The sequence below is a fragment of the Talpa europaea genome, assembly GCF_964194135.1.
Source record: "Talpa europaea genome assembly, chromosome: 12".
Taxonomy (NCBI): domain Eukaryota; kingdom Metazoa; phylum Chordata; class Mammalia; order Eulipotyphla; family Talpidae; genus Talpa; species Talpa europaea.
This window is the reverse complement of record NC_140079.1, coordinates 41159619-41184014: the sequence shown is the minus strand read 5'-3', so window position 1 is coordinate 41184014 and position 24396 is coordinate 41159619. Positions and strand designations below refer to the sequence as shown.

Genomic DNA, 24396 nt, shown 5'->3' with positions numbered 1-24396 from the left:
AACCAAATATCTTTTGGCCAATCCATTTATGCAACTCAACATGACTGGATTAGCTGGCAATTGTTTTAGCAGTCAAATGGATGTGATTTGCAGTTATTTATTTAGGACATTTATTTCAGAGAAGCTAGCCCCATTCAACTGAATAACATTCTCAAAACCAGTATGGTAATTCTGCTGCTGACTGAAAAATTAAACCTCCAGCTGGCAGATGTGTTAAAAGATTGGAACCAATGACTGGGACTGATTTCTGGGAGCCTGCAGTTAAGCTGCCTCTGTCTGTGATGTTAATGAGATTCTAGATCTTTCTACCTGGTCATCTGTAGTAATTTTGGTCAATAGGGAGCAAGGAACTACTGGCAGTCATTTAGGAAACCTATGAAGATTTCTTGCCTATTCATCCCATTTCCTAGGTGAGAATAAGATTTCAATATTAGAGACTCATTCCTTTGGCTAAACTATTTTTTGTTGTTGTTCTTTTTAGCCTTTTGTTCCATAAATCCTGGAGCCCTGTCACAATTTAGATAAAGGGAGGACTGAGCAATTGGGGGGGGGGGGTTGGAAAACTTGGGAAGACCCTGAGGAAGAAAAGGGGAACCCCGATGTGTCTAACTTCATAGTGAGGCAAACCTTGAAAATGTCATTTGGTGAGAAGATGGTATAGACGTCTGTCACCTTGAAGGTGACTGAGAATGTGTGTATCTTTGCTTGTCACAAGACTGGGGGTACTACTGACACTTAGCGGGTATGTGTGAGGGCTGCTAAACTGCCCACAAGGCACAGGAGAGCCCCAAACAGCAAGAATTATTCCACTGAAAATGCTGCCACCACCATCATTCGTAACTCTAGAGAATTCTGAGATAAGAATGGTAAGTTTGCCGTATTCCAGAACAGTGATTAACAATCCTGCCTTTACTCCAATGGACTTGATGAATGAAACTCAGGGTAGAAAGAGAGGGCCGGGAATCAGAATTTTTACACTTTGAAGACTGTTATACAGTCAGTTTGCTGTCTAGGCAGGGGTTAGGGCAACCTGGAGGACCATTCTTTGTCTTCTGAATTTGTTGTAGGGACTTCATAGTCAAAATATTCAAAAGCCCCACAAACATTTCTATTGAAATAAATAACATACAGAGCACTGCACAGCTCAGTGATGCACAGCTCAAGGAAAAGTTATAAAATGCAAAACATTTCCAAAGTGAATGCATGTGCACAACTATCAGGCAGAAGCATCCAGAAGGTTTCCCTTTGGACCAGTTACTCCTCTACCCTCAAGAGTGATGTCTACTTTGACTTCTAACAGCACAGATTTGTTTGTCCATTTCAAGTTTTATGTAGCAGGAATTATTTGCCTCATTCTATAGTATGTCTTGTTCTTCGGTTCGGCATCATGGTTGTGAGATTGCCCCATGCACTTGTGTGTAGGTGTGGGCCCTCCATTCGTATTGTTACAGAGGGCTCCCTGTACAAATGTTCCACAACATCTTCACCTATTCTGGTATTGATAGACAGTTGGGGAGTTTCCAGTTTTTAGCCAGTATGTCCATGCTGTTATTCACATTCTAGGGTGTGTCTTTCAGTAAACATATGTCCTTATTCCTCCTGGTTACATACTCAGGAGTTCCATTGCAGAATCACTGGTATTCAAATGATCAATATTGGTAGAAATGGCCATATGGTTTTCCAAAGCAGTTGTATTAAATCACACTCCACTCAATAGAGTAGGAACTTCAAAAGTGGTTTCAGACCCATGTCAGTGTCCTGGGCAAATTTTTAAACTTCTCTTAGCCTGTGTGTTTTCCTCTGTGAAGGGGGACTTCTATAAGGACTCAGAAGAAGGTTTACCCTGTAAGGACTTTATCAGTGAGAGCTTGCTCTTTCCCAAAAAATCTTGGGGTCTTTAGAAATCTTTTTAGGTAACATGTATGATGAAACTCAGCAAGTTACATGTAGGACCACCTTGCCCTATGCTGTCTTCTTGTTTGGCTGGCTGTATTCATGCACATGGGACTACTTCTTTTTAATTTAAGTAACATTGTTTTATAACATTATGTAAGTTTCAGGTATGCATCATTACAAATGAACATGTGTATATACTACATAAGTTCACCACTAAAGCTTAAATTTATCCTTTACCATACAGCTCATCATTTTTATCCAACTTGCCCACACCCTTTCCCCTTCACTTTTGCTAACCATTAAATTGGACTTATAGTTGAAAGTTTATTTTTGCTTTATTTTGTTCATTTTTTGGTTTGTTTCTTTATGTATGAGTGAAACCATAAGGTGTTTGTCTTTCTCAGTCTGACTCGTTTCACTAACCATAATACCCTCGAGGTCCATCCATATTGCTGCAAATGGCAGGATTTCATCATTTTTTAAAGTAGCTGGGTAGTGCTCCATTGCATACATATTCCACATCGTATTTATCCAGTTATGTGTCAATGACACTTAGGTTGTTTCCAAGTCTTGGCTATTATAAGTATTGCTGCAATGAACACGGGGTGTACATATCTCTTTGAATTGGTGTTTTTGCATTCAGTGGGATAATCGAGTTGTTTCACGCTGGCTATCATTCACTTTTGAGATAGGAACCATTATCAAGTACAAAAATCATTATTTGTTGAGAATCCTATACATCCCATCTTCTTGCATCTCCAATTACTCTTGGTTTAATAACTTTGTCCAGGACCTCCCTGGTGGCGCAGCGGTTGAGCGCTGGGCTGCCAAGCTGCCCGCAGCCTCTGCAGCGCCGGTTCCATCCCGGGCCACCGGTGAGGGTCCCACATGGCGCGCAGACCTCTCCTGCCGCCCGCTGCTCCCCTCAGCAGTGTACTTCAGTCCTTCTGCCTGTTCTGCTCCCCACTCTGGCTCTGGTGAATTCTCTCACCCTCCCACGCTTCTGACTGTACCCAGTGCTTGTATAAATAAATTAATAAAATAAAAATAAATCTTTAAAAAATAATAATTTTGTCCATATCTTGACAAGTTAGAAAGTCTCAAAGGCACTGTTGGAAACCTGTAAAGGCTGACCTATAAGCACAGAATGGGAAATTTATATGACGATATCCTCTTTTCTTGACTGCTCCAAATAGATACAAATGCAGGCATGGCAGGGGAAGGCATTAATTAAGATTCAACTAGATAAAGCTTAAAAAAAATTTTGCCTTCTTCAACCTCTTCCTTTTCCCTCCTCCCCACCCCTGCCTTCAAGTCTATACATTGCTTGTGAAAATTGAGTGGTTCCTTGGTATATCCACTTTGGAAGACACTTTGAGGATATCTTACCACTCTGAAGATGTCTTTATAACCCAGAAATTCCACACCTAGGTCTATTCCTACAGAAATACACACTTACAGGCACCAAAAGTGTTTGAGGCAGGAATGTTTAAGAGCCCCAACTGGAAACAACTCAAATCTCCATCAGAGAACAATGGATAAGCAAAATTTTCGATGGAATACTATACAGCAATGAAAACGAATCAGTTTCAGTCACATGTGACAGCAGATGATTTTTAAAGAGACATATTATTGAACAAAGAAACCAGATTTCAAAGGACACATACTATATGATTCCATTTATATAAAGTCCGAAAATATGCAAAGTAGACCTGCATAGTTTAAGAACGCACGATAAAGTAGTAAAAGTGTAAAAAAGAGCAAGGATATTACAATCATGTACAATATAATGACTTTTTGGTCAACAATGGACTGCACATACCATATACAGTCTCTATACACCACTTAGAATACATAGGAGGCGTACCACCAGGTTTGTGTAATCACACGCTGATATTCAGGCAATGATGAAGTGGCCTAACAAAACATTTCTCAGAATGTATCCCCATCATGCAATGCATGACTGCAATACCATAAAATCAAGATAGTGATTATTGCTGGGGTAGGGAAGAGGCAGAAGCATGCATATATGTTTGTGCTTGTTTCTGGAAAGCTTGCAGTGTTACATTTCTAGTCTTGGACTTGAGTTTTATTTCATGGGTATTAGTGTCACGAGAATTTCCTAAATTGTACATTGATGCTTTAGGAATTTTTCTGTGCTTATTTGAGTCCACAATATAAATCGTAGTGGTTTTGTTACAGGGCAGGATGAGGGGCACTCCAGAACCCCCAAACCTGCATGTTCTAAATGGGCTCTGCCATCCACCACATCAAGACAAAACATACTCTAGTATGCAAGATCATCAATAGAAAGTAACTTTAATACAATTAGTGTGCAATAAGGACAGGGAATAGGAAGGATATAGTAAAAAATAGTTTCCAAATGAAGCATCCAAAGTTACCAGGCGCCTTCTGGTGGGGAACAGAGGAAAGGGGCAGAAGGGGCCAAGCAAGCTTGGGAAAAAAGGAGCAAAAGCAAAGCCCACGTAGGGTAAAGGCTGCCATCACCAACCTCTCCATGGGTCTCGCTCCACCTCTCTGTCTCTTTTCAAGTGTCTCCTTCCATGCCCCGAAGTCCTTGGCACATCCAAGGCCAAGAAGCAAAAACAGCTTCTTCACCTGTCTCTGTTCCATGTGCCCCTCCAGGTCTTTTTCTTGATCTCTTCTCCCAGTCTTCTCCAGCTCTCCCTTCCTGCTCAGCTGTCTCCTTCCTCAGGATGGGGCAGGGAACCTGGATCCTCCCCTTTCCCTGGGGATTATCCTGTTACATACAGTTTTGGACAGAAGTGAAGACCATGCAAAATGGACCCCCTCTCAGCAATGGACCCACACAACTAGGACCTGGTTAGTTCTGTTTGGGACAGTATGCCCCTACTCGGGTCTGTTCAAAGATGGGCTGAATCTTTTACTACAGCTTGCAAGGCCTCTGTGATTTGACAACTTCCACAGAAGTATCCCAAACCCTTCTCGTTAAATAAACGTTCTTTGCTAAATAGACCGAATTTGATTGCCCCTCTTGATATGAATCCCCTTCTTTTTCCATCCTTAAGTTTCTTCCTTCCTCCCTTTTTCTCTTAGCAAGACACCGGGAGCGTCAGGTTGTTTGCAACCCTAAAGACACCCATTGGAAAACCCAAGGTCTCCTCCCCAGAGAGGAGGCATCTGTCGTCCCAGCTTCCCCTTGCCCCCCAACCACAGGGCTCCCCCCTCTATCCCTCCAAACTCCGCTGAGTCCTGTCCCCTCGCACCTCCGCGATTGGACGCAGGCCGTCATGTGTCCACACCCTGGGTGGGTCTTTCTCCCGTGAAACTCATCAATCGCTTCTCTTTGGAGCGTTGCTGGCCAGTGGCTCAGACCTTTGCGCCCATTTCACCCCTTCCTGCCTCTTACCTTAGCCCTCCGCACCAGTCTTACTTTAGGAAAACCTAGAGAAGGGGGTGGGGGCAACACAAGGCATTGCAGCATCCGGGGAGCAGCTACTGAGTGGCTAAGCGAACGGCGCATACCTCTCTCTTTTTTTCCCGTTGGGAATTTTCAGGATTTCATTGCTGCAATTTAACCCCGAGATGAGGCACGGTTAAGCGACAGCCTGCGCGCACGCACACGCACTCGCTCACACTCCTTCGTGAGCAGAAGAGGCACCCGCTGGTGATTCAGGACGAAAAAAAAATCCCTGGGACCCTGCGGCTTCAAGACTCCTTAAGAGCCCCCCGGAGTGTTTCCCTCCCTCCTCTCCTTTCCTTTCCCGTGAATATTCCTTCATTTTATTTGATTTAAAAAAATTTATTTTGGCTACACATCTTTCAGCATTTCTAAGGTCTAGGAACTACAGCAAAAGCAGAAAGAGGGATCTGGACAATTTTTATGGCTGCCCTCCCCTCAGCAAAAACCTGGATTTTATTTTTTTTAATTAAAACATTTTTTTTCTAATGGGCCGAGCGCACTCCTTTTGCAAGATGCCAGCCTGACCCGGACCTCGGAGGAATTTGAAGCTTCCACTGCGTCCCGGGGGGGCGTCCTCTGCAAATTGCTCGCGTCTTCAGGGGGTGTGCGTTGCTTTTTTTTTTTTAACTGCCTTATTATTTTTTTTTCCCGGAGTGGGTGGACTGGGGATTGCCTGGATTCCTTCCTCGGTTATTTTTCGCTCGCTTCCCGCCCCTCCCCCCGGCCCCCGCGCCCCGCCTCCGCGCGCTCCCCCGCCCCTCCCTCGGGTCAGCCGGGAGGATGTCCCGCGCCGCTGTCCCCGGCCGGGGCCGGCCCGCCGCCCGCTGAGCCCCCGACCCGCGGCGCCGCCCGCCGCCGCCCGATGGGCTGGGCCGCGGCGCGTCTCCGCAGCAGCAGCTCGAGCCGCCGTCTTCGCAGCTCCGGCAGCAGCGGCCGCGGCATCGGCATCGGCGGCGGCGTCTTCCGCATCGTTCGCCGCAGCGTAACCCGGAGCCCTTTGCTCTTGCAGAATGGCCCGCTTCGGAGACGACGTGCCGGCCCGCTACGGGGGAGGAGGCTCCGGGGCCGCCGCCGGGGTGGTCGTGGGCGCCGCAGGCGGGCGAGGAGCCGGGGGCAGCCGGCAGGGCGGGCAGCCCGGGGCGCAAAGGATGTACAAGCAGTCCATGGCGCAGAGAGCGCGGACCATGGCCCTCTACAACCCCATCCCCGTCCGACAGAACTGCCTCACGGTCAACCGCTCGCTCTTCCTCTTCAGCGAGGACAACGTGGTGAGAAAATACGCCAAAAAGATCACCGAATGGCCATATCCTTTGCCCGAACCCCGGCAGCTGCGCCTCCCCCCACCCCCCTCCGCTTCCCCTTCCAGCCTGGGAGAGAGACCCGGGGGTTGATGGGAGCCGGGGGGGTCTTCCCGGGGCTGGGACGGGGCCCCGGGAGGAGTGTGCAGGCGCTCTCCACCCCGGGCTGGGCTGAGCCGCCGTGGAGGCTTGGGGTGGGGGGCCGGGGAGTGGATTCCGCCTGAGGACCGGTTCCAGAAGGAGGGTTGGGCCCCAGGGTCGTGCAGAGGCCTTGGGGGGGTCTGTAGCGCCAGTCCCAAAGGAGTCAGAGTTCCCGCGGACGAGCTTGGACCTGGCTGGGGCCTGTGCGTTCTGGCCAGAGCCGGGCGACCGTGGGGGCCTTGGCTGGGCTTCCTCAGCTGCCCCTCACCGGAGCCCTCCGTTGCCTCTGGAGCCGGAGCCCAGTCCCAGCTTGTGAGCCTCCCCACCGCTGCTTGTCCTGAGCTGGGGGGAGCACCTGCAGGGCAAGGCGCGGAGGGGCTTCTCAGGACCAAGAGCAAGTGGGAGAACATGTGGCCTTCCTCCTTAGGGGTCGGCACCGGCCAGAATTAACACCTCTGAGTGGCCGATGGCCCAGCAATGGGGAAGCAGTGATGAGTTGAGGGTTCTCTCCCGTGTTCTGCCGCTCCTGTTTCCCTCAGCCACTAATGGGGGACTTCATCATCTTTTGGGGTGTAGAAAACATTCCCCTTGCCCCATCTGGAGCCCTGACCTGAAGACCCAGCTTGGGCTATTTCAAAAAGAAAGGACAAGAGCAAATTAGGTGGTGGGTCCTTCCTAGGGCACAGTGGCAACGCTTGGGTTGGAATCTGCTTCTCCTACTCTAGAGACCCAGGAAGGGACACCAGGAGAACCAGCATCCATGTGGACATCTCTGGCAGGTAAATGCCCTTTTATAAAACCATAAAATCAGAGATCCAGAGGAAGAAGGTAAAGACCACATTTTCCTCTATGGAGATGCTATCAAAATGCAGATCCCCTTGTGTTTCTTTAAATCAGTGCCTGCTTGAAATAAACCTTGAGGAGGGCTTAACATCTGTTGAGATGTAGGCAGGCAAGGATGGGTAATTAGTCGGGCTTTCTAGCAGTTATCTAAGCATGACCCAGATTCCAAGTGGGGGGACGAATCCTGCTCCCTAGGCTGACTGGCCACTGTGCCCTGCCCCAAAGTGCTGCTTCTCGGCACCTTTCCAACCGGCTGCTCTCCGTGTACAAATGAACAGTCAGGATAGGCCCCTGGGGTTCAGAAGTGAGCCCCCATCCCTTTTGTGTGTGAGTTTGACTGCTATATTACTCAACAGGCTGGGGCTTGAGTGGTTCTGGGCTTGCTTATTTGAGGAGCAAGGTGGTGGGTGAATTCACTTCTAGGAGGGCTCATAATTGAGTCAGGCTTTTGGCTTCTGGGTGCTGAAATTCTAACAGAGGGCTCTGAGGTTTTGGAGTGTGTGAATAGTCTGCTTTCATGATGGTGAAAATTTAGAGGGTTAACTGGGGTCTATTTGAAGGCATATACCCCTCAGCATGATGCGGTCTCAATTGTTGCGTGAGACAGGAGCCAGGTCTTTGCTTCCTAAGTTCCAATCACATGAAGGCCCATTTGCAGTGTTCAAGGGTCTTGTGATCAAACTGCCTCTGTGGAGGAAGACAGGGTGTCAGCGTGTGCACGCTCAGATAACTCCAGTGGGTGTCCAGGAGGGATTCACCGGGCTGGCAGATTTCGTGTTGAAAATGGCTTTAGATCGCCTTCTGGAGCCTGGATTGGGAAGGAGGTGGGAGTCCTAATGTGTCCTTAGCTCACCCTGGTCCAGCCTGAATCCTGCAGATGATAGGACTGTTGGGGTGGGGGAAGGGTTTGCAGAGGGCCCCTTGGAAGGAGGAATCTCGGGGGAAATGCAGGTAGATTGGGAGCATTCTTTGGTACTTTAGATTTTCTCTGGCTTTCTTGCTTTTGGTAGCTTAGTGATGAGTTTGTGCATTTTGCTCTCTGCAGACAGTTTTTGTTCTCTCGTTGGCCCAAGGCAATAAACATACTGTACAGTCCCACTCTGGAAGGCAGGGCTCTTCATCTCTCAGTCTGTTGCCAAGCGTGGACATTCAGGACTGAGCTTTCTCTGGGGGAATGACAGGAGAGGGGCCGAGAACTGGGGGACTAGCTAAGGAGGGGATTGGAGCTGGCGCAGGAGAGGGGCTTTATGGGAACGCAGGTGTTAGGGTGCCCGTGCGGAACATTGAATTCTGTGTCCAAATACTTTTGCCATTTAAAAAAAAAGTATTTAAGAACTTTTTCTAAACTTTTAGAATAAAGTCTAATTATGACAGGAAAGTGGAGTCCAGTTTGAGAAGTCATGACAAAATGCCCCCTCCCACTCACTCCCCACACAAGGGAACTTTGGCTTTCAACCCCACAGATTAATTTTGCCTCCTTTTGAGCCTCCTATAGATGGAGTCATGGGCTGTGCGCCTTTGTGTCTGGCTGCTTTTGCTGAACAGCACGTCTGAGACCCATCCACATTGCTGCAACTGCTTATCAGTTGTCCTTTCTCATAGGTGTGTAGTGTTTCCTTGTCGGACATGACCCACTGGACTTGCCTGTTCCACCATTGAGAATGCATTTGGGTAGTTTACAGATGGTGCTGTTAGGAACATACTTATACAGATCTTTTGTTGAACTTTAAAAAAAACATTCCCTTGGGTCTATACCTAGGAATAAAAGTGCCCCTGCCATTCTTGGATGCATGTGCAGTGGGCCATGTACTTGGCAGTGGGGTGCCGGGGAATAGAGGAAGCAGATTCCTCACTTTCTGTGGTGGAGTAAATGTCCCAGGAACTTGGCTGTCTGTTCATTGGGCCTAAAGACATTACTTCAAATGAAAATTCCAACAGGCATGCTGGGGGAAGTTACAACCTTGCATTTACCTCATTGCACAGTGATTGCTTACCCTTCTGCATCCTCCACCCCCAGTTGCTTAAGCCATTTGTGGGTTCTCATTAATTTTGCTTTTCTCTTCTTAAGTAAGAAAACCCAAATGGAAACCTGATGGTCAGCTAACATTGCTGCTGCCTTTTTCTCTTGGAGTATTCCAGGCAGCAAGCCGTCTTGACCACACACCTTGGTTTCATGATTTCGTTGATTGGAAGTCTGTTTTAAATATGGCCGTGATGGGCTCTGATGATGGCTTCTAAAGAGCTCAAATCTGTCAGCTCAATAAGGTGCATCTGTCAGCCTTCCTAGAGCCCCCACTTAATGCCACTTGCTCCTTCTGATGTGCTACCAAGTGCCAATGTGAATGTCATCTTCCCCCAGCCCTGCTGATGCCAGCAGATCTCCCACTGAGCAAGGTGTAGGAATTTGGGGTCCTTGCAAGAGCCACAGACTGGAGTCTGTGTGTTAATGACACTTGACCTCCTGGATTGCACACAGGATTCCAGATTTTCATCTGTGTTTTCAGAAATCTTAACAAGAAGCTTAGAGTACCATACATCAGGTAATCTGTGGACATTGGCTGACTGACACTTAATTGTGCTGTTTGTTTGCTTGTTTTTAATGAAGCACTTTGAAGATGTATGTTCTGCATGGAGAGAAGAGGTAACTCTGGGAGAAATTGAAGCATGTTATCAGTCTTAGCCCATCTTGAAAAGTAGAATGTCCTAGAAGGCACTACTGTTGAGGGCAGGACAGTATGACCTGTAAAGTCCTTCTTCTAGATTAATGTGGCTGCTATTTCCAGAAGAGCAAAATTCTGGGAAGTAAGAATGAGCATGATTTTTTCCACTGGGAATTTTTCTATAAAGGTGCAGTCCCTCTTCTCAGTCCCCAAATGTAAAAAGCTCTGAAAGGCAAAATGTCAGCTCATTTAGGGATTAAAAACCTACCTCGAACAGATCTGAGTTTATAATCTTATTTTAAATTTTCATTTATCCATCTGGGTGTGCCTTTTGGTATGTCTTGCTGCAAAAAAGTTAGATATGATTGTTTATGGGTGCTGTTCCACTCCCCACTGGGGATGCTATGTATAGATTGTAGTGCTTTTCAGACTTTCATGAGCATGAGAATTGCCTGATTAAAATGATGACATGGCCCAGCAGGTTTGGGGTGGGGAGGGGTGGCACGGCCTGGGATTCTGCTTTTTTGATCAGCATCTATTGCTTGCCCACGCTGCTAGCCCATGGGCTACGCTTGACATTTCCAGGTTAGATCATAGATGCATCTCGGTATCTTTCTCTTCTTTTCCTCAAAAATCAGGCTCATTGAGCTATACTTTATTCAGGGAAAAATTCACCCTTTTCAGCCCACAGTTCTGAGTTTTGGCAAAATGCATACAGTTGTGTAACCACCACTAAAATCAAGATACAGAACAGTTCCAGCACCCCAAGACACCCCCTAATGTCCCTTTGCGTCAGCATCCCACCACCTGAACCCCTGGCAGCCACTGAACTATCCCTGTACGTTTGCCTTTTTCATAAGTCATTTATAAATAGGCTCACATGGTATGTAGCTTTTGGAGTGTGGTTTTGTTTGCTCCACTTTTGAGATCCATTCATGCTGTTGTGCATTCCTTTTTAGTGCTGAATAGTATTCCATGGGTGGAACAGAGCTGTACATTCATTTTCCATTTGAAGGGCATCTGGTATATTTTGAGGTTCAGTGATAATGAATAGAGCTGCTATAAACCCTGGCAGGAGGGATTTAGTGGGAGCCCTGGGAGAATACGTTCCATTTCTCTTGGGTAGGATTGCTGGTTGTTTAGCTAAGTGTATGTTTAAACTTTATAAGGAGACCTCTGAACTGTTTTTCTGGCAAGATGGTTGTGCTGTTTTATATTCCCATCCTTGTTATCCCTCTAAAAGCACCAAGTTCTAAACTCCAGAGTTTGTCTGGGTTTAGGATGGAGGATTGTGGGCATGTAGAAAGTGGTGGAAGTGGTAGCATTCAGTGCCAGTCATGGAAATGAGGAAGGATAGGATGTTGTTTTTGCTGTTTGCCTGCACTGGTTTGAAATATTGAGGGAGAAGGAGATCTCTGGTGTGGCGTTCATGGGTTCCACCACTTGCCAGTGAAAAGTCAGGTTCCCTGGCCACAAAAGCCATCCCCATTGCCCTGGGCACCACTGCAACCCACTGTCCTGTCACAAAGTAGCACCCTTTAAACATTTGTCCATGAGTAAAAAAGTCCCTCTCTCCACCTGTTTGCCAAATCAGAGTTCTGATTTTCCCTGTGTTTGGGTTTTCAGTGGATTTTAGGTGCAGCGTAGGCCTGGGTGGGGACTGGGAGGGGCAGGTGTGATGAGGTTTATCAGGTCAGAGTCCTCTGAAATGTTAGTGCTTGAGAAGTTGGGGCGTGCCTTGAGAGTGAAATATTCCTTCCAGTGCTTGGGGGATGTCTGTTGGGTGCTGGAGGCTTATTTCCCTCCCCGCTCGGTAGCCCCTGGAGTGAGCACGCGCAGGCACCCTGTCAACATTGTTAGGCACCACTGGGGAGATGGACTCCATCCAGAGACAGGGCCAAGAGCCCCACAGTTAATCCATTTCAGAGAATGCTAACTCAGCTCCTTAGAGAAGGAGCTGCTTGTGCCACGAGAAACAGACTGCAGAGAGGAGAGGGAACGTGTTCTGGGCGGGGGGTCATCCAGGCGCAGGTTGGAATTGCCCACCCAGCCAAGCGGCCTTAGGCCCCAGAGCCTCAGTTTCCTCAGGCGCATGGTGAGAATATGGCTTCTGGTAACATCTCCCCCAGAGGGCTCTCAATGAGGCAAAATGGGGTCACACATGGGAAATACTCAGCACAGTGTCCGGCACTGAGAAAGTCCCTAAGTACATGAGCCACAATATCAAAGGGTACACTTCCCCCTAATATTCTTGTTTTGGGGAACTTTGCCTAGAAATAAGGCTCTCTGGCTAGGAATGGGAACAAAGGGCCCCTCTGTGATGACCGACTTGGATTTCTTAATTTGAGTGTGGCTCTCTTTAAAGCAACCTTTAGATATCTGCATTCTCCATTGCCTCAGAAGCATTAAGGGGAAAAAAATCATGTCCACTTGACCCATTTTCTATTCCCTTTGGTCTAAGGTAAAATTAATTGTCTTCCCCTCCTTGATCTCTCCCCAAGGTGAGGGAGTTTTGGAGTATATAATTAACTGCCCTGATCCCCCTCCCATCCCATTTCTTCCTTCTGAGCTGGTCAAGAGTCCAACCCACGATGGAGACCACAGCCTAGGATGGCTGCTGTGGCTGCCCCAGACGACCACTGAGAGTATAGCTTTGGGGTTAGCATGTGATCCCCCCCCACACCTTAACTCTGGTCTTTCTTCTTTCTCCCCCCTCTCTCACTTCCTGGGAGGATAGAGAAGGAACATTCCAAGACAGGAACCAGGTGGGTAGGTTCAGCATCTTAGGTTTCAAAAATCACCAGGCATTAGTTCTTGTCTGGGTGTGGTGACCAGATGCCCCAGTTTACTGTCCTGGTTTAGCATCTTGAGAAAGCTGACAATTCTGGGCAAACCAGGATGCTGGTTGACCTGGTGCTGAGCTTTTTACACCCAAGAGAGACAGAGAAGAAGGGATGGTGCCAGTGCCCAGGAATGAAGATGCTTTTCCCTCTGAAAAGCCGAGACTTTTTTTTATTGGAATGAATTGTGCTCTGGAAGCTGCCTATTTAAGGTAGCTAATGCAAGAGAGAGATCCTGACTCTGAAGCAAAATTCCTCAGTTAAGTCTGGATCAAGTTTTATTATCTCTCTTGGGTCAGAGATGGCTTTATCTTCTGCTCAGACTGGGAACATTCTTGGTTCTTCCTTGAAGGTGCTCAGTGTTCAGCTGAACCTGGAATTCAGAATTTAGTGCCCCCCGCCCAGAATAACACACGAGGCAGGACCCCCTCTCTGGAACAATGAGGGAAAACTCAACTTTGTCACCTACCTGCCAGTGAGATTCACACTTAGTTCTGTTCTCACTTTAGACTGGTGTGTAAAAAGTATATATAAGTTTAAACCAAACTTAAAGTATTTTCATACAAGCGGAATTTGCAGGAGGGATAGTCCGATGTCAAGAATAAATTGATGGATTTGTCAGTTTATTGGTACTGACCTAGAACTTGCTCTGGGGGCAGGGGGAAGGTTTCTGACCTTCTTGAAGATGCCGTGTTCTTTTATCTTGTTGACCTTTATTATATTCCTTATTAAGAATAATGAGCATGGGAGGGGGCTGTGCTGACCTTCACTTGCTGCTGTGAAATATTTTTGAAGTCCACTAGCAGTGTGCCTGATGAGCAATAGCAGGAGTGGAGAAGAGACAGAGAGGAGAATGACACTAGGTGTCGCCTACAGACCTGGGCAACAGTGGACCCTGACTGCCGTTCTCAGTCCCAGCTCGCAATAGTGAAGCCTTAGTCTCTTCATCTGTGAAATGGGCGTAGCCGCCCTATGTCCAGGGAGTTATGGAGGTCGCTGTGTCATGCACAGGAAGCTTGGGCGCTCGTGCGCTGCAGACCAGCAGGACAGATGGCCTTTCCTCTATGACAGCAAGGGCTGGACTGTGGTTACCACTGTGTTTAGCAACAGCAGAAGCTGAATACATAATTGTGGGATATTTTCTTGCACTTCAGGCAAGCAGCCTATTGCTTTAACCCTGTTCCAAGCTCATAACACAATCTCAGTATTGTCTCTCAAGAACTAGATTGACAGTCCCCAAAATGCAGTCCCCAGTCCCTGAGATCAGAACCTGCTCTAGAGCAGAGATTCCCACATAGGGATGTGCATCAGCGTCATCTGGAGGCTCTTTTAAATACAAATGACTGGGCCTCACCCCAGGGCTTCTGATTCAGGAGATTTGGGGAAGACCCTGAGAATCTGCATTTCTACCAAGTTCCCTGATGGTGTAGAGGTCTGCGGGCATACTTTGGGAAACCATGAATTAAAAGATGATCAGCAGTTTACTGCTACCACAGTCTCCACCACCCCACCCTGCCTTTTTTTCTAACCTTCCCCCATCGACTTCCCAAAAAACTCTCTTAGATTGTGTATTTCTTATTTCCTTGCTTTTTTCCAAAAAATGTTTTTTTGTCACATATTTATATATGCCTTAATATAAATTTAACAGTCCTGATTTCTGAAATGTTTTGCCTTCTGGAACTTGCACTTGCTTTTGTTCACTTAATTGTGTTTCTAAGATTCATGTCTCTTATTGAGTATTGCTGTAGGTCATTTATTTTTCTCTCTATAATATTGCATTCTGTGATGATACAACAATTTATCCATTTTCCTTGGTGATGGACATTTGGGATGTTTCCAGATTTTTGAGCAGTGCTACTGTGATGAATAAATAATTTTTGAATGAATGAATTCAAGGTGTTAATTTTAGTCTGTGTACTTGGAAATCTCGCTTCAGCTAGAATCAGCTGAGATTCATCAGCATTTATGGAACACCAGCCATCTGACAGGCCCTGGCTAAGCCATTTCACAGTCTACTTATTCTCTCTAAGGACTGGGTCAGCCAGACAGCCCCTGTTCCTTCTTTGTCTTTTGAGAGTCAGCTTATGGTTTAGAAAGTGGCAACTGATATGGTCATACAGCAGCATGGCCAAGTTGAGAGCATGGACTCTGGAGCCAGGTGGCTGGGGTACAAATCCCAACTCTGCTAGTCACTTGCTGTGTGACTTTGGGAAAGCCACATAAGTGCTCTGTGCCTCAGTTTCCCAGTCTGTACAATGGGGGTTCTAATAGCACATATCTTGGAAGATTGAAGGAGTTAATACATGCCATGCTTAGAATTATACTGGAACTTAGTATGCACTGTATGTTTACATATGGGTAATGGATGGATGGATGGATGGATGGATGAATGGCAAAAAGGAAAGATGAATGACTTACTTTATTTTGGTGGTATGGTGTGTGGCACATGGTATGTGCACCATAGTGCTAATTATTATTTTTCTGCCTCTTCTTGCTAATATTCTCAAGTCCCTTGATGTCTCTTACTCTTTGCCATCTATCCTCTAAACTCACCCTGTTGGATGATCAATTCAGTCACCACTTCTCCAATATATAAGTCCAGAGGAGAACAATCACAGATTCACACTGATTGTCAATACTAGAATTATCTGATTCCAACATCCATTCGCTGACCCATATTTTCACCCTTCAATTCAGTCCAGTTATTTACTCATCTCCTCATTCACCCACATATTCACCCATCTATCCATCCCCCCTCCATCTACTTATCCACCCACCTATACCCCATCTACCTGTCTATTCAATCATCATCCAACATCTTCCTCCCTCCTTCCCTCCTTCCCTCCCTCCTTCCCTCCCTTCCATGAATGGATTTTGGATATGAAGATGTGTATGAAAAGGTGGGTGCCCATGTCTGGTTCTCTCTGGTTTTTGTTGTTCTTGTTGGCTTTGGAATGACAAAATTCCTCCACTTACCAACCTAGCTATATCTTTTCAACATCAAGTGAGTCTGGCATGGAAATCAGCGGAAATCAGTAAGATTGTGTGTTTATGTTTTACCTCTAATTAGAAAGCTCCTTGAGGGTAAGGGACAGAGATTTGCCTTCCTTACATCTGCTATTAGTTGCATCACTATATCATGCACAAGTATTTGTTAATTGAGTAATAATGAGGAAAACAAACAGTGTTATTGATAAAGATTGTTAAAATTCTGGAAACACCTGGCTTTGTTTATTTCAGCACTGGACTGGAAGTTGAATTCCTTCTGTTTTGCTCCATCAGTGAATAGTGGTGGGATAATGTACTATTTCTCTTCTGAGTTTGTTGGGTAAATGCCCTGGATTCTTACCCTCTGCCTAAAGTACAGGCTACGGATGAACCAGGGTTCTAGAAGGCCCTGATCTGGTCCCTGTTCTGTCTTTGATCTCATCTCTTCCATTTTCTACCCCCTCCTCTCTGTATCAACCCTGTGACCCTTTTTGCCCACACCAGGATCATTTGCATTTCAAAGCATTTGTGCTATCTGTTCCTTTCACCTGCTTAATTATACTACCAGGTCTCCTTATGGCTCCTTCTCTTCATTTTGGTCTTAGCCCAAAAGTTGTATCCTCCGAGTGGCCTATCCTTTTCATTTATTGAATAGCTAAGGTACAAAGAATGTAAATTCAGAGGGACTCCATGGAGATAATTTAATATATTTCATTCCCTATATTTTAATGGATATACACTTTTGTGAACACATTTTCATGCCACTAGATATCCTTGGACAGCATTAAGACTACCAGGTATGGTTGTGCAGGCAGTACACTACACAAGGGTATCATAGCTCATATCACAGGCAACTTAAAGCCATACATTTATTATTTTAATTTCCCAGATGATGGAAGCTTAAGATCTTTTTCAAGCAAAATGAAGATATTATGACAGTTTTTGACAGATGGACCTAACAATTTGAAAAAGGGGCATCTTATTTAAATTCACACAGTGGTGCTGTATGGGTTGGCAGCAGCCCCAGAAACGACTGTTAATATCTGATGATATTCCACTTTCTGGATGTATCATACTACATATAACAATCTCCAGTTGTTTGTTTTGCATATAACTAACAGCACAATGAACATCTTTGTGCAAAAACCTCTGTCCAAGGTTCTGATTATTTTCAGAATGAAATTCTGGTACTGAAGTCATGGAACTGTTGTCATCACTTTCCTAGAATCTGTAAAAGAGATTTGGAGATCAGGTGACTCAGAATTCAGGAAGTTGATGAAGAGGGGCAGGGAAAGAACAGTTGATTGATTTGGAATTTTTCCCAGGCTACATATAAAGCAGTGTGTTTGAATTGGGGGGAGATTTTGCCCCCCAAGGGACTTTTGGCAATGTCTGGAGACATTTTTCGTTGTCACGAATGCAGAGGGCGGGGTGCTACTGGCATGTAATGGATAGAAACAAGGCTACTGAGTATCCTAAAATCCACAGGACAGCCCCTGCCCCAGTAAAGAACTAGCCAGCCCAAGATGTCAATCGCGCTGAGACTGAGAAATCCTGCTATAAAAGATGTCACGGATTTCTTGGAGGGGAGTGGGCGGATTTAGGGTTTTTGGGTGACTTAAATTTAATTTACAGTTTCTCTTCCTAGCTGGGTGTCTAAGCCAGCTTTCTGTGAACTTTAGATCCCACACGATCAGCAACAGGCTTGCTACAGACAGATTCGTTGATGTAAATATAGATGAGTATATAGAAGGAAATCTCAGCCGGAGTTGGAAAATGATGGAACGAAAGCTGCTGTGGCCTCCCTTTCTCCCTCCTTCTCCTTATGTTGCCCAGTTTTAAAATCGTGTCTCACTTTCTCTGGGCTCCTGACGTGGTAAGTGCTGCTGGTATAGACTATAGTTCTTTATTCCTTTGGTGCCCACACCCACGCTGGTCTTGGGCACATACAGGAGACACTGATGGGGCAGATTAATTTAGAGATGTGAGGTGGGAGAAGGGTGCATCCATTCACAAATGTTTATTGAGTACCTGTGTGACAGGTGAGTGGAGGGAGGTGAGTACAGGAAGGAGACAAATTGTGCAGGGCTTTGTGGGCTTTGGTGAGGACTTTACTGTAAAGGATATGACAACATCATTCCCACTTTTTCCTTTGGCACACCTATACTTTTTGTTTTCTGTAATAAAAACTGTGTATCTGTTTTGAGAGCTACTGTTCTACCAATGATAGCCATGCTGCAATGTCCTCCCTCACCCCAAGCCCCATGGTGTCTTTGCACTTGTTTGTGACTATTTCCTCAGGGCAGATTCCTGAAACTGGCATAGTTGGGTGAAATGTCAGACTTTGGGGTCAGGTTTCAGGGAACAGTAGGTTGGTGCTCTTTCAAACTCTGAAGTTCCCTTTTCCTGTCCAACTGCATTGCCCTGCATTTTACATCTTTGCCAATCAGGTAAGTGAAAGGTGGGATCCTGTTGTGGTTCAATATGCATTCTTTAGTTCTTGAACACACAGAGCATTTTTCAGGTCCCTGTGATCTCCCTGGTTCCACCCTTTGGTTCATTTTCTCCAGATGTCTTTTTCTGGGTGGGGGAGGTTTGCACCAGCTTTTATAGGTGCTAAGAGGTTCCATTGCTGTGTTGGGTTTGAGGCAGTCCAGTATAGTGGTTAAAAGGAGGGACTATAGAATTCAGGCTGCCTGGGTTCGAATCTCATCTCTGCTCTTTCCAACCTGGGCAAGTCACTTAACCTCCTGAGCCTCAGTTTCTTCATCAGTAAAAAGTGTAATGTTAGCACCTGCCTTGGGGGGAGGGTTGTTACAAAACTCAAGCAGCACTTAAAACAGTGGGTGATACAGGGAGGGTGTTAAATAAGAGTTTGCCTGCATTATTCCTATAGCCTAGGCATTAGCTTCCTCCCTCCGTGGTGCAATAGTATGTGTCAGTTTCTGTGCACCTTTGTTGGTGCTGAAAATCCTTTTCTTTCAGGGGCAATAGCCATCTTGTAATTTAGAGTGAGCTCTCCAAGCTTAGTGTAAGCCATGGCTCCTTTAAATGACCAAAATAGGCCCTCTCACCCCAACCCTAAGCCCAGTAAAAAAACAACTGGACTGTTTTCCATGGTCATGGTGGGTGGGCACTTTCCTTGGCTCCTGTGCTTGTTCATGTCTATTATTTCAATGGAGCTCCAGTAAAGAGAAAGTGCCATATCCTGGGAGGACAGGGAAAATGTCTGCATTTGAAAAATAGTTATTTTTGGAGAACATTCTCTTTATGGGGAGGCGGGGGCTTATGAGTCCCCAGGCTGTATGAGATTGACTTTGACCAGCTTAATCTTCATATCAGCCCCAAGAGCTTCCAAAATGGTTCTATTTTCACCTGTTTTACAGATGTGCACACAGAGTCTCAGAGAGCTAAAGTCGCTTGCCAAAGGCATCTAAAAAGTAGGGAAGTCTTTTGGAACAGGAGACAACACAAAGACCCAGAGGGGCAAAATTCACTCTCCAGACAGGTTGGAGATCTTGGGGTCTAGTGGGCATATAGGGTGTTAGTGTGATGAACCTGAGTTAGGAGGAGACCAAAGGGAGGTGTGAGCTTGTGTTGGAAAATGATGCAGGTGTTTCCCAGGTGAAATCTGAGAGCCCTCCCATAGGTAGAGGGCAGGGAGAGACAACAGAAAGAGGCAGGCTACTCCAGATTTGTTGGGTGACAGCCTTAATGAGGCATTGTCTTGGGCAGATGCAAGATGAGTGGTTTTCCACACCACCTGCACCAGATCTCAAAGTTTCATAGGGGCTTTAATTTTATTGAATCAGGTTACAGTTCAGATAGCCAGAACAACACACCACACATCTTAACTTGGACTCTCAAGGCTGTGTCCTTGGAGCTGCTTCTGGGAATGCATATTCTCAGGGAAAGAAGTGGGAACAAGAAGCTTCAGATTGCTCAGTCCAGCTTGAGGGTCAGTTTGACTGTGGTCATGTTCTTTTGATTGCCTTTCCCAGCAATCTGATCCCTGTTGCTCTGGGGGAGCAGGTGTGGTGAGGCCTGAGGTCTGTTTTATGTTCAGCTCTGTCTAGGGGATGAAAGGGATTGCTTGGGCTGGTAAAGGGAACAGGTGAGGGCCCTTGAGCAGGTGGGCGGTACTGGGAAAGGAAGGATGGAGAAGAATCAAGGGAGTTTCTAATTTCTTCTGAATTGTCTCCCAAATTCTCCCAAATTGTCTTATCTTTCTTTGTCCCAGGTCATGGGGTTATTTAAAAACATAATGGTACTGAGTTCTGGGTTATTTTTAAGGCTCTCTGTTGTTAAACAATTCTGGGATATCTTTTTTTTTCCCTAAAGAAAATAATTCATTAGATGAATTTAATGCCTCATTTCTTTCCTTCCTTGGAGGTTTTCTAGAACAGTGCTGCTCAAAAAGGTAGCCACTTGGGCCTCCCTGATGGCGCAAGGGGTTAAGACGCAACCTATGAAGCTGTCCACAGCCACTGCAGCATGAGTTTGATCCCCAGCCAGGGAGCTACCCACATAGCACAGCAGACAGCTCCTGCCTCACCCGCTGCTCCCCTCAGCAGTGTATTTCAATCTGCCTGTTCTGTTCCCCACTCGGTCTCTGGTGAATCCTCTTACCCCCCACACCTCTGCCTATACCCCATTTCTTGTATTCATAAATAATAAATAAATCTTTTTTTAAGGTAGCCACAAGCCACACATGGCTTTTTTAATTTAAAAGGTAATTAAAATTAAGAAAATGAAAAAGTCCCTCAGTTGCACCAGCCATATTTCAGGTGTTCAATTGCCACTTCTGGCTTGTGCCACAGGTAGATGGAGAAGTTCTAGACATTGCATCATGGAGAGAAGTTTTTGGTTTTGTTTAAAGATCTATTTTTTATTTATTTAAGTGTCCAAGAACTGGGGTACCGGCCAGACATGCAGGGGCTGAGAGGATTCACCAGAGACAGAGTGGGAAGCAGAACAGGCAGACTGACTGAAATACACTGCTGAGGGGAGCAGCGGGTGAGACAGGAGAGGTCTGCTGCACCATGTGGGTTAGCTCCCTGACCAGGGCTCCAAGTCATACCTCAATGGATGGTGATAGCTTGACAGTGCTGAGACTTGTAACTTCTGCGCCACCAGAAGTTTTATAGGACGAGCTGCGGCCCCCATAGAGCCGTCAGCAATAGCAGCATCTCCTGAAAGCTGGTTGTAACCACAGATCTCATACCCAACCCCCAACCTGCTCAGTCCCAATCTGCATCCTAGCTGGGTTCCTCAGATGAATTTGGGGACAGTTGGAATCACCTGGAAGCTTTAAAATGCTGATACCTCAAGCCCCACACTCACAGAGGTTGGTGACATTGATTCAGATGAAATTAAAAGTTCAACTCAGAGCAGCAGAGAACACTTGGAAGGCAGGTAGACTGGAGCTGGATCTGGGTGACCTAGGGCAGGCTGCTCACCTCTCTGATTCTAAAGTTCCCTCTTTATAAAGCCAGGACCTGCGAGCACCTCCCTTCCAGAGCTGCGAGGAATAAATGATGTGGTGGTTTGAAATGCTGAGCAAGGGGCCTGAGACACGGATAGCAAATGCTTCCTACATAAATAAGTGTCATTTTTAAAATGAGGTCAGCAGGTTTCAAGCTAATGGCTGGAGTGGAGAAAACCAAATTTTTAAAAATGAGTTTTGGGTTTTTTGTTCATTAAAAAAAAAGGAGGTAAAATTCACATAACAAAATTAACCTGTAATGTTTTAAGGTTCAGTGGCATTTAGTACATCCCCAGTGTTGTGTTAACCTCTTTGTAGTAAAACAACATTTTCATCACCCCAAAAGGAAACCATCAGACAGTCTCTCCCTCCCCCTGACTTCCCACGAGGCCCCTGGCAACTGCTAACCTCTGTTCTGTCTCCATGGATTTCACCTATTCTGCTTTGGAGGGGACGGGTGGTACAGTCCCCTCCCCTGCAGACCTCCTTAAGTGAGACTGTGAGAAGGCCCAGCTTCCTTCATTCCCAGGTCTTCCTGCATCTGGTGTAGGGGGCTGCCCCCACTCACATCCTGCTCTGGTGACCTGGACCTCGCCAGTCAGCAGTGGTTAATCCCAGCAGCAGGCCCCTGCTCTGCTCTCCCAGGGCCACCACAAATGAGAGGTTTCATCTCAGCTGGGTTTCTCCTAGTTAAATATTTAATAAATAAGACCTACAACTTGTGATGCTGGGAGTGTTTGATAGTGAAATTAATGAGGGGGAGAGTTGCAGGCAGCCTACGGGTTCATGCTTGAGCCTGGCCACGGGCACCCAGGTGGCACAGGCTCATCTGGCATCTGGTGGCAGGACCTCAGTGAGCTATGCTGTTCTATGTCCCCTGACTGTGGCCTCCCTGGTTTTTAGCACTGTGTCTGCTACAGAGGAACCACTTAGCAAATGTAGGTTGAGAGATTTTGTGTGCATGTAGGGGAAGTAGAATGGAAGTCAGGGGGGGAGCTAAAGGAGGAAAAAGTGTGGAGACAGAAGTGGGGGAGTGAAACAAGGGAAGGGAGGGGGATAAGAAGCAGATGGAAGAGAAGGACAGAGCTGGAGGGAGGACGTGGAAAACAGTGATGGGAGAGGGAAAAAGATGGAGGAGGTTGAGGGACCTAGAGAGACAGAGACAGAGGGAGAGGGAGACAAAGAGATGATAGAAAGAGAAAAAAGCAGAGATGAGAGAATATTGCTTCTTGTATCTTTTCCCCTCCCCCATTGGTCTTGCTCATCTTTCCCCCCTTTTTGGTCTCCTTATTTTTCATTTCCTTACTCTCGCCTTCTTGCCAGCTTCCCATCTCTTTTCATTTCCTGTGTCTCTGTTATCTTTTAATTTTCTGTCTGAGTGTTTGCCCCTTTTCTCTGGTTCCTCATAAACCATCCTTTGGTCTGTGTGTCTTTTTTCTAGTCACTTTTTAGCTGACTGTTGGCTAGCTTTGTGTGTGTGTGAGAGAGAGAGGCAGACAGACAGACAGGCAGAGACTGAGAGGGAGGGAGGAGTATAAGAACATGGGTCAATCAGCATTTCCAAGACCACTCATAGAGCAGATGCCCAGACCAGGAGCCGAAGGCCACTGTCTCCTCGGTGTCCCCTAATGTCTCCCGTCACAGCTCCTCCTGCTCTCCAGGGCAAATCACTGTCGAGGATTTTATGGAGCTCATTAACTTGCTGTTCCTTGTGGCTTTGCCACCTAGGTATACATCCCTAGGCACTACAGTTAAATGTTATGTGGTTTTGAACTTTGTGTAAACAAACTTATGTTTTATGAATGGCTTTGTATTTTGCTTCATCAGCTCACAATTATGTCTGTAAGATCCATCCTTGCCGTGGTTGTTGTGGCTCCTTCGTGGTGATATTTGTTCCCTGATGATGAACTGTCAAGTGTTCACTTTTTGGTGTCATCATGAGCGACATTGCTGGTTGTTGGTGGATTTTGTTCTGCAGGGTACATGCCTCAGTGCAGAGGAGCTGGATATTAACACTAGTGCATCTTCGCTTTGGTTATGTATTTTCAGCTGTTTTTTGCAAAATGTTTGTGCTGATTTATACTCCTCCAGCAGTAGGTGAGCATTCAATTTACCTCACAGCCTTGCCAACACTTGACATTGTCAGACTTTTTAATGGCAACTGTTCTAGTTGGTGCATGGCAGTTTCTTGTGATTTTAATTTGTGCTTCCAATTATAAATGAGGGTGGACATACTTTAATATATTGACTATTGAATCGTATTGGCTATTCAAGTATAGAATAGTATTGGCTATTCAAGTTTCTCCTTTTGTGAAACACCTCTTCATGCTCTAGTCACTTCAATGTGGTTGAAATCTTTACTTTTACAGCTTGTGGGCTTTGTCTCTTATTTAAGGAACCCATTTCTACCCTACGATTATAAAGATGTTCTACAGTATTTGTAAAGTTTTACATTTTCACTCACCATCTGTCTTTAATCAGCTTGAAATTGATTTTTCTGTAAGATGTGAGGTAGGGTTCCAATTCTTCTTTATTCCACCTGAGTTGTCTTAGCACCATTTATTAAAAAGTTCATCCTTGCCTCAATGATCTAGAAGACAAACTCTGTTTAACTTTTACCTCCTTTGGACTGGTCTGTTTTTGTGCCCATCCAGGCAAGCCACAAATACTTATTGAATGCCAGCTATGTACTAGGCACTGGGTTACAGCAATGAACACAACAGATGCAGCCAGTGCTTCTGTGGAACTTACAGATACATAGTTATAGCCACTTAATTTATAACTACAAATGCTATAAGCC

The 24396-nt window shown here is 46.0% G+C and overlaps 1 protein-coding gene across 4 annotated transcripts in view; it reads left to right on the top strand.

Moving 5' to 3' along the window:
• The first annotated feature begins 5749 nt into the window (after positions 1-5749).
• The window catches only part of CACNA1A (calcium voltage-gated channel subunit alpha1 A), a 216632-nt gene continuing 197985 nt past the window's right edge, over positions 5750-24396 (top strand). For 2 of the 4 annotated variants that reach the window (XM_084251358.1, XM_084251357.1), the window contains exon 1: positions 5750-6644. In XM_084251358.1, coding sequence (XP_084107484.1) covers positions 6352-6644 — 293 coding nt within the window. In that variant the 5' untranslated portion in view covers positions 5750-6351. The remainder of the gene's footprint in view (positions 6645-24396) is intronic. The other 2 variants (XM_084251359.1, XM_084251356.1) reach the window with 2 other exon arrangements.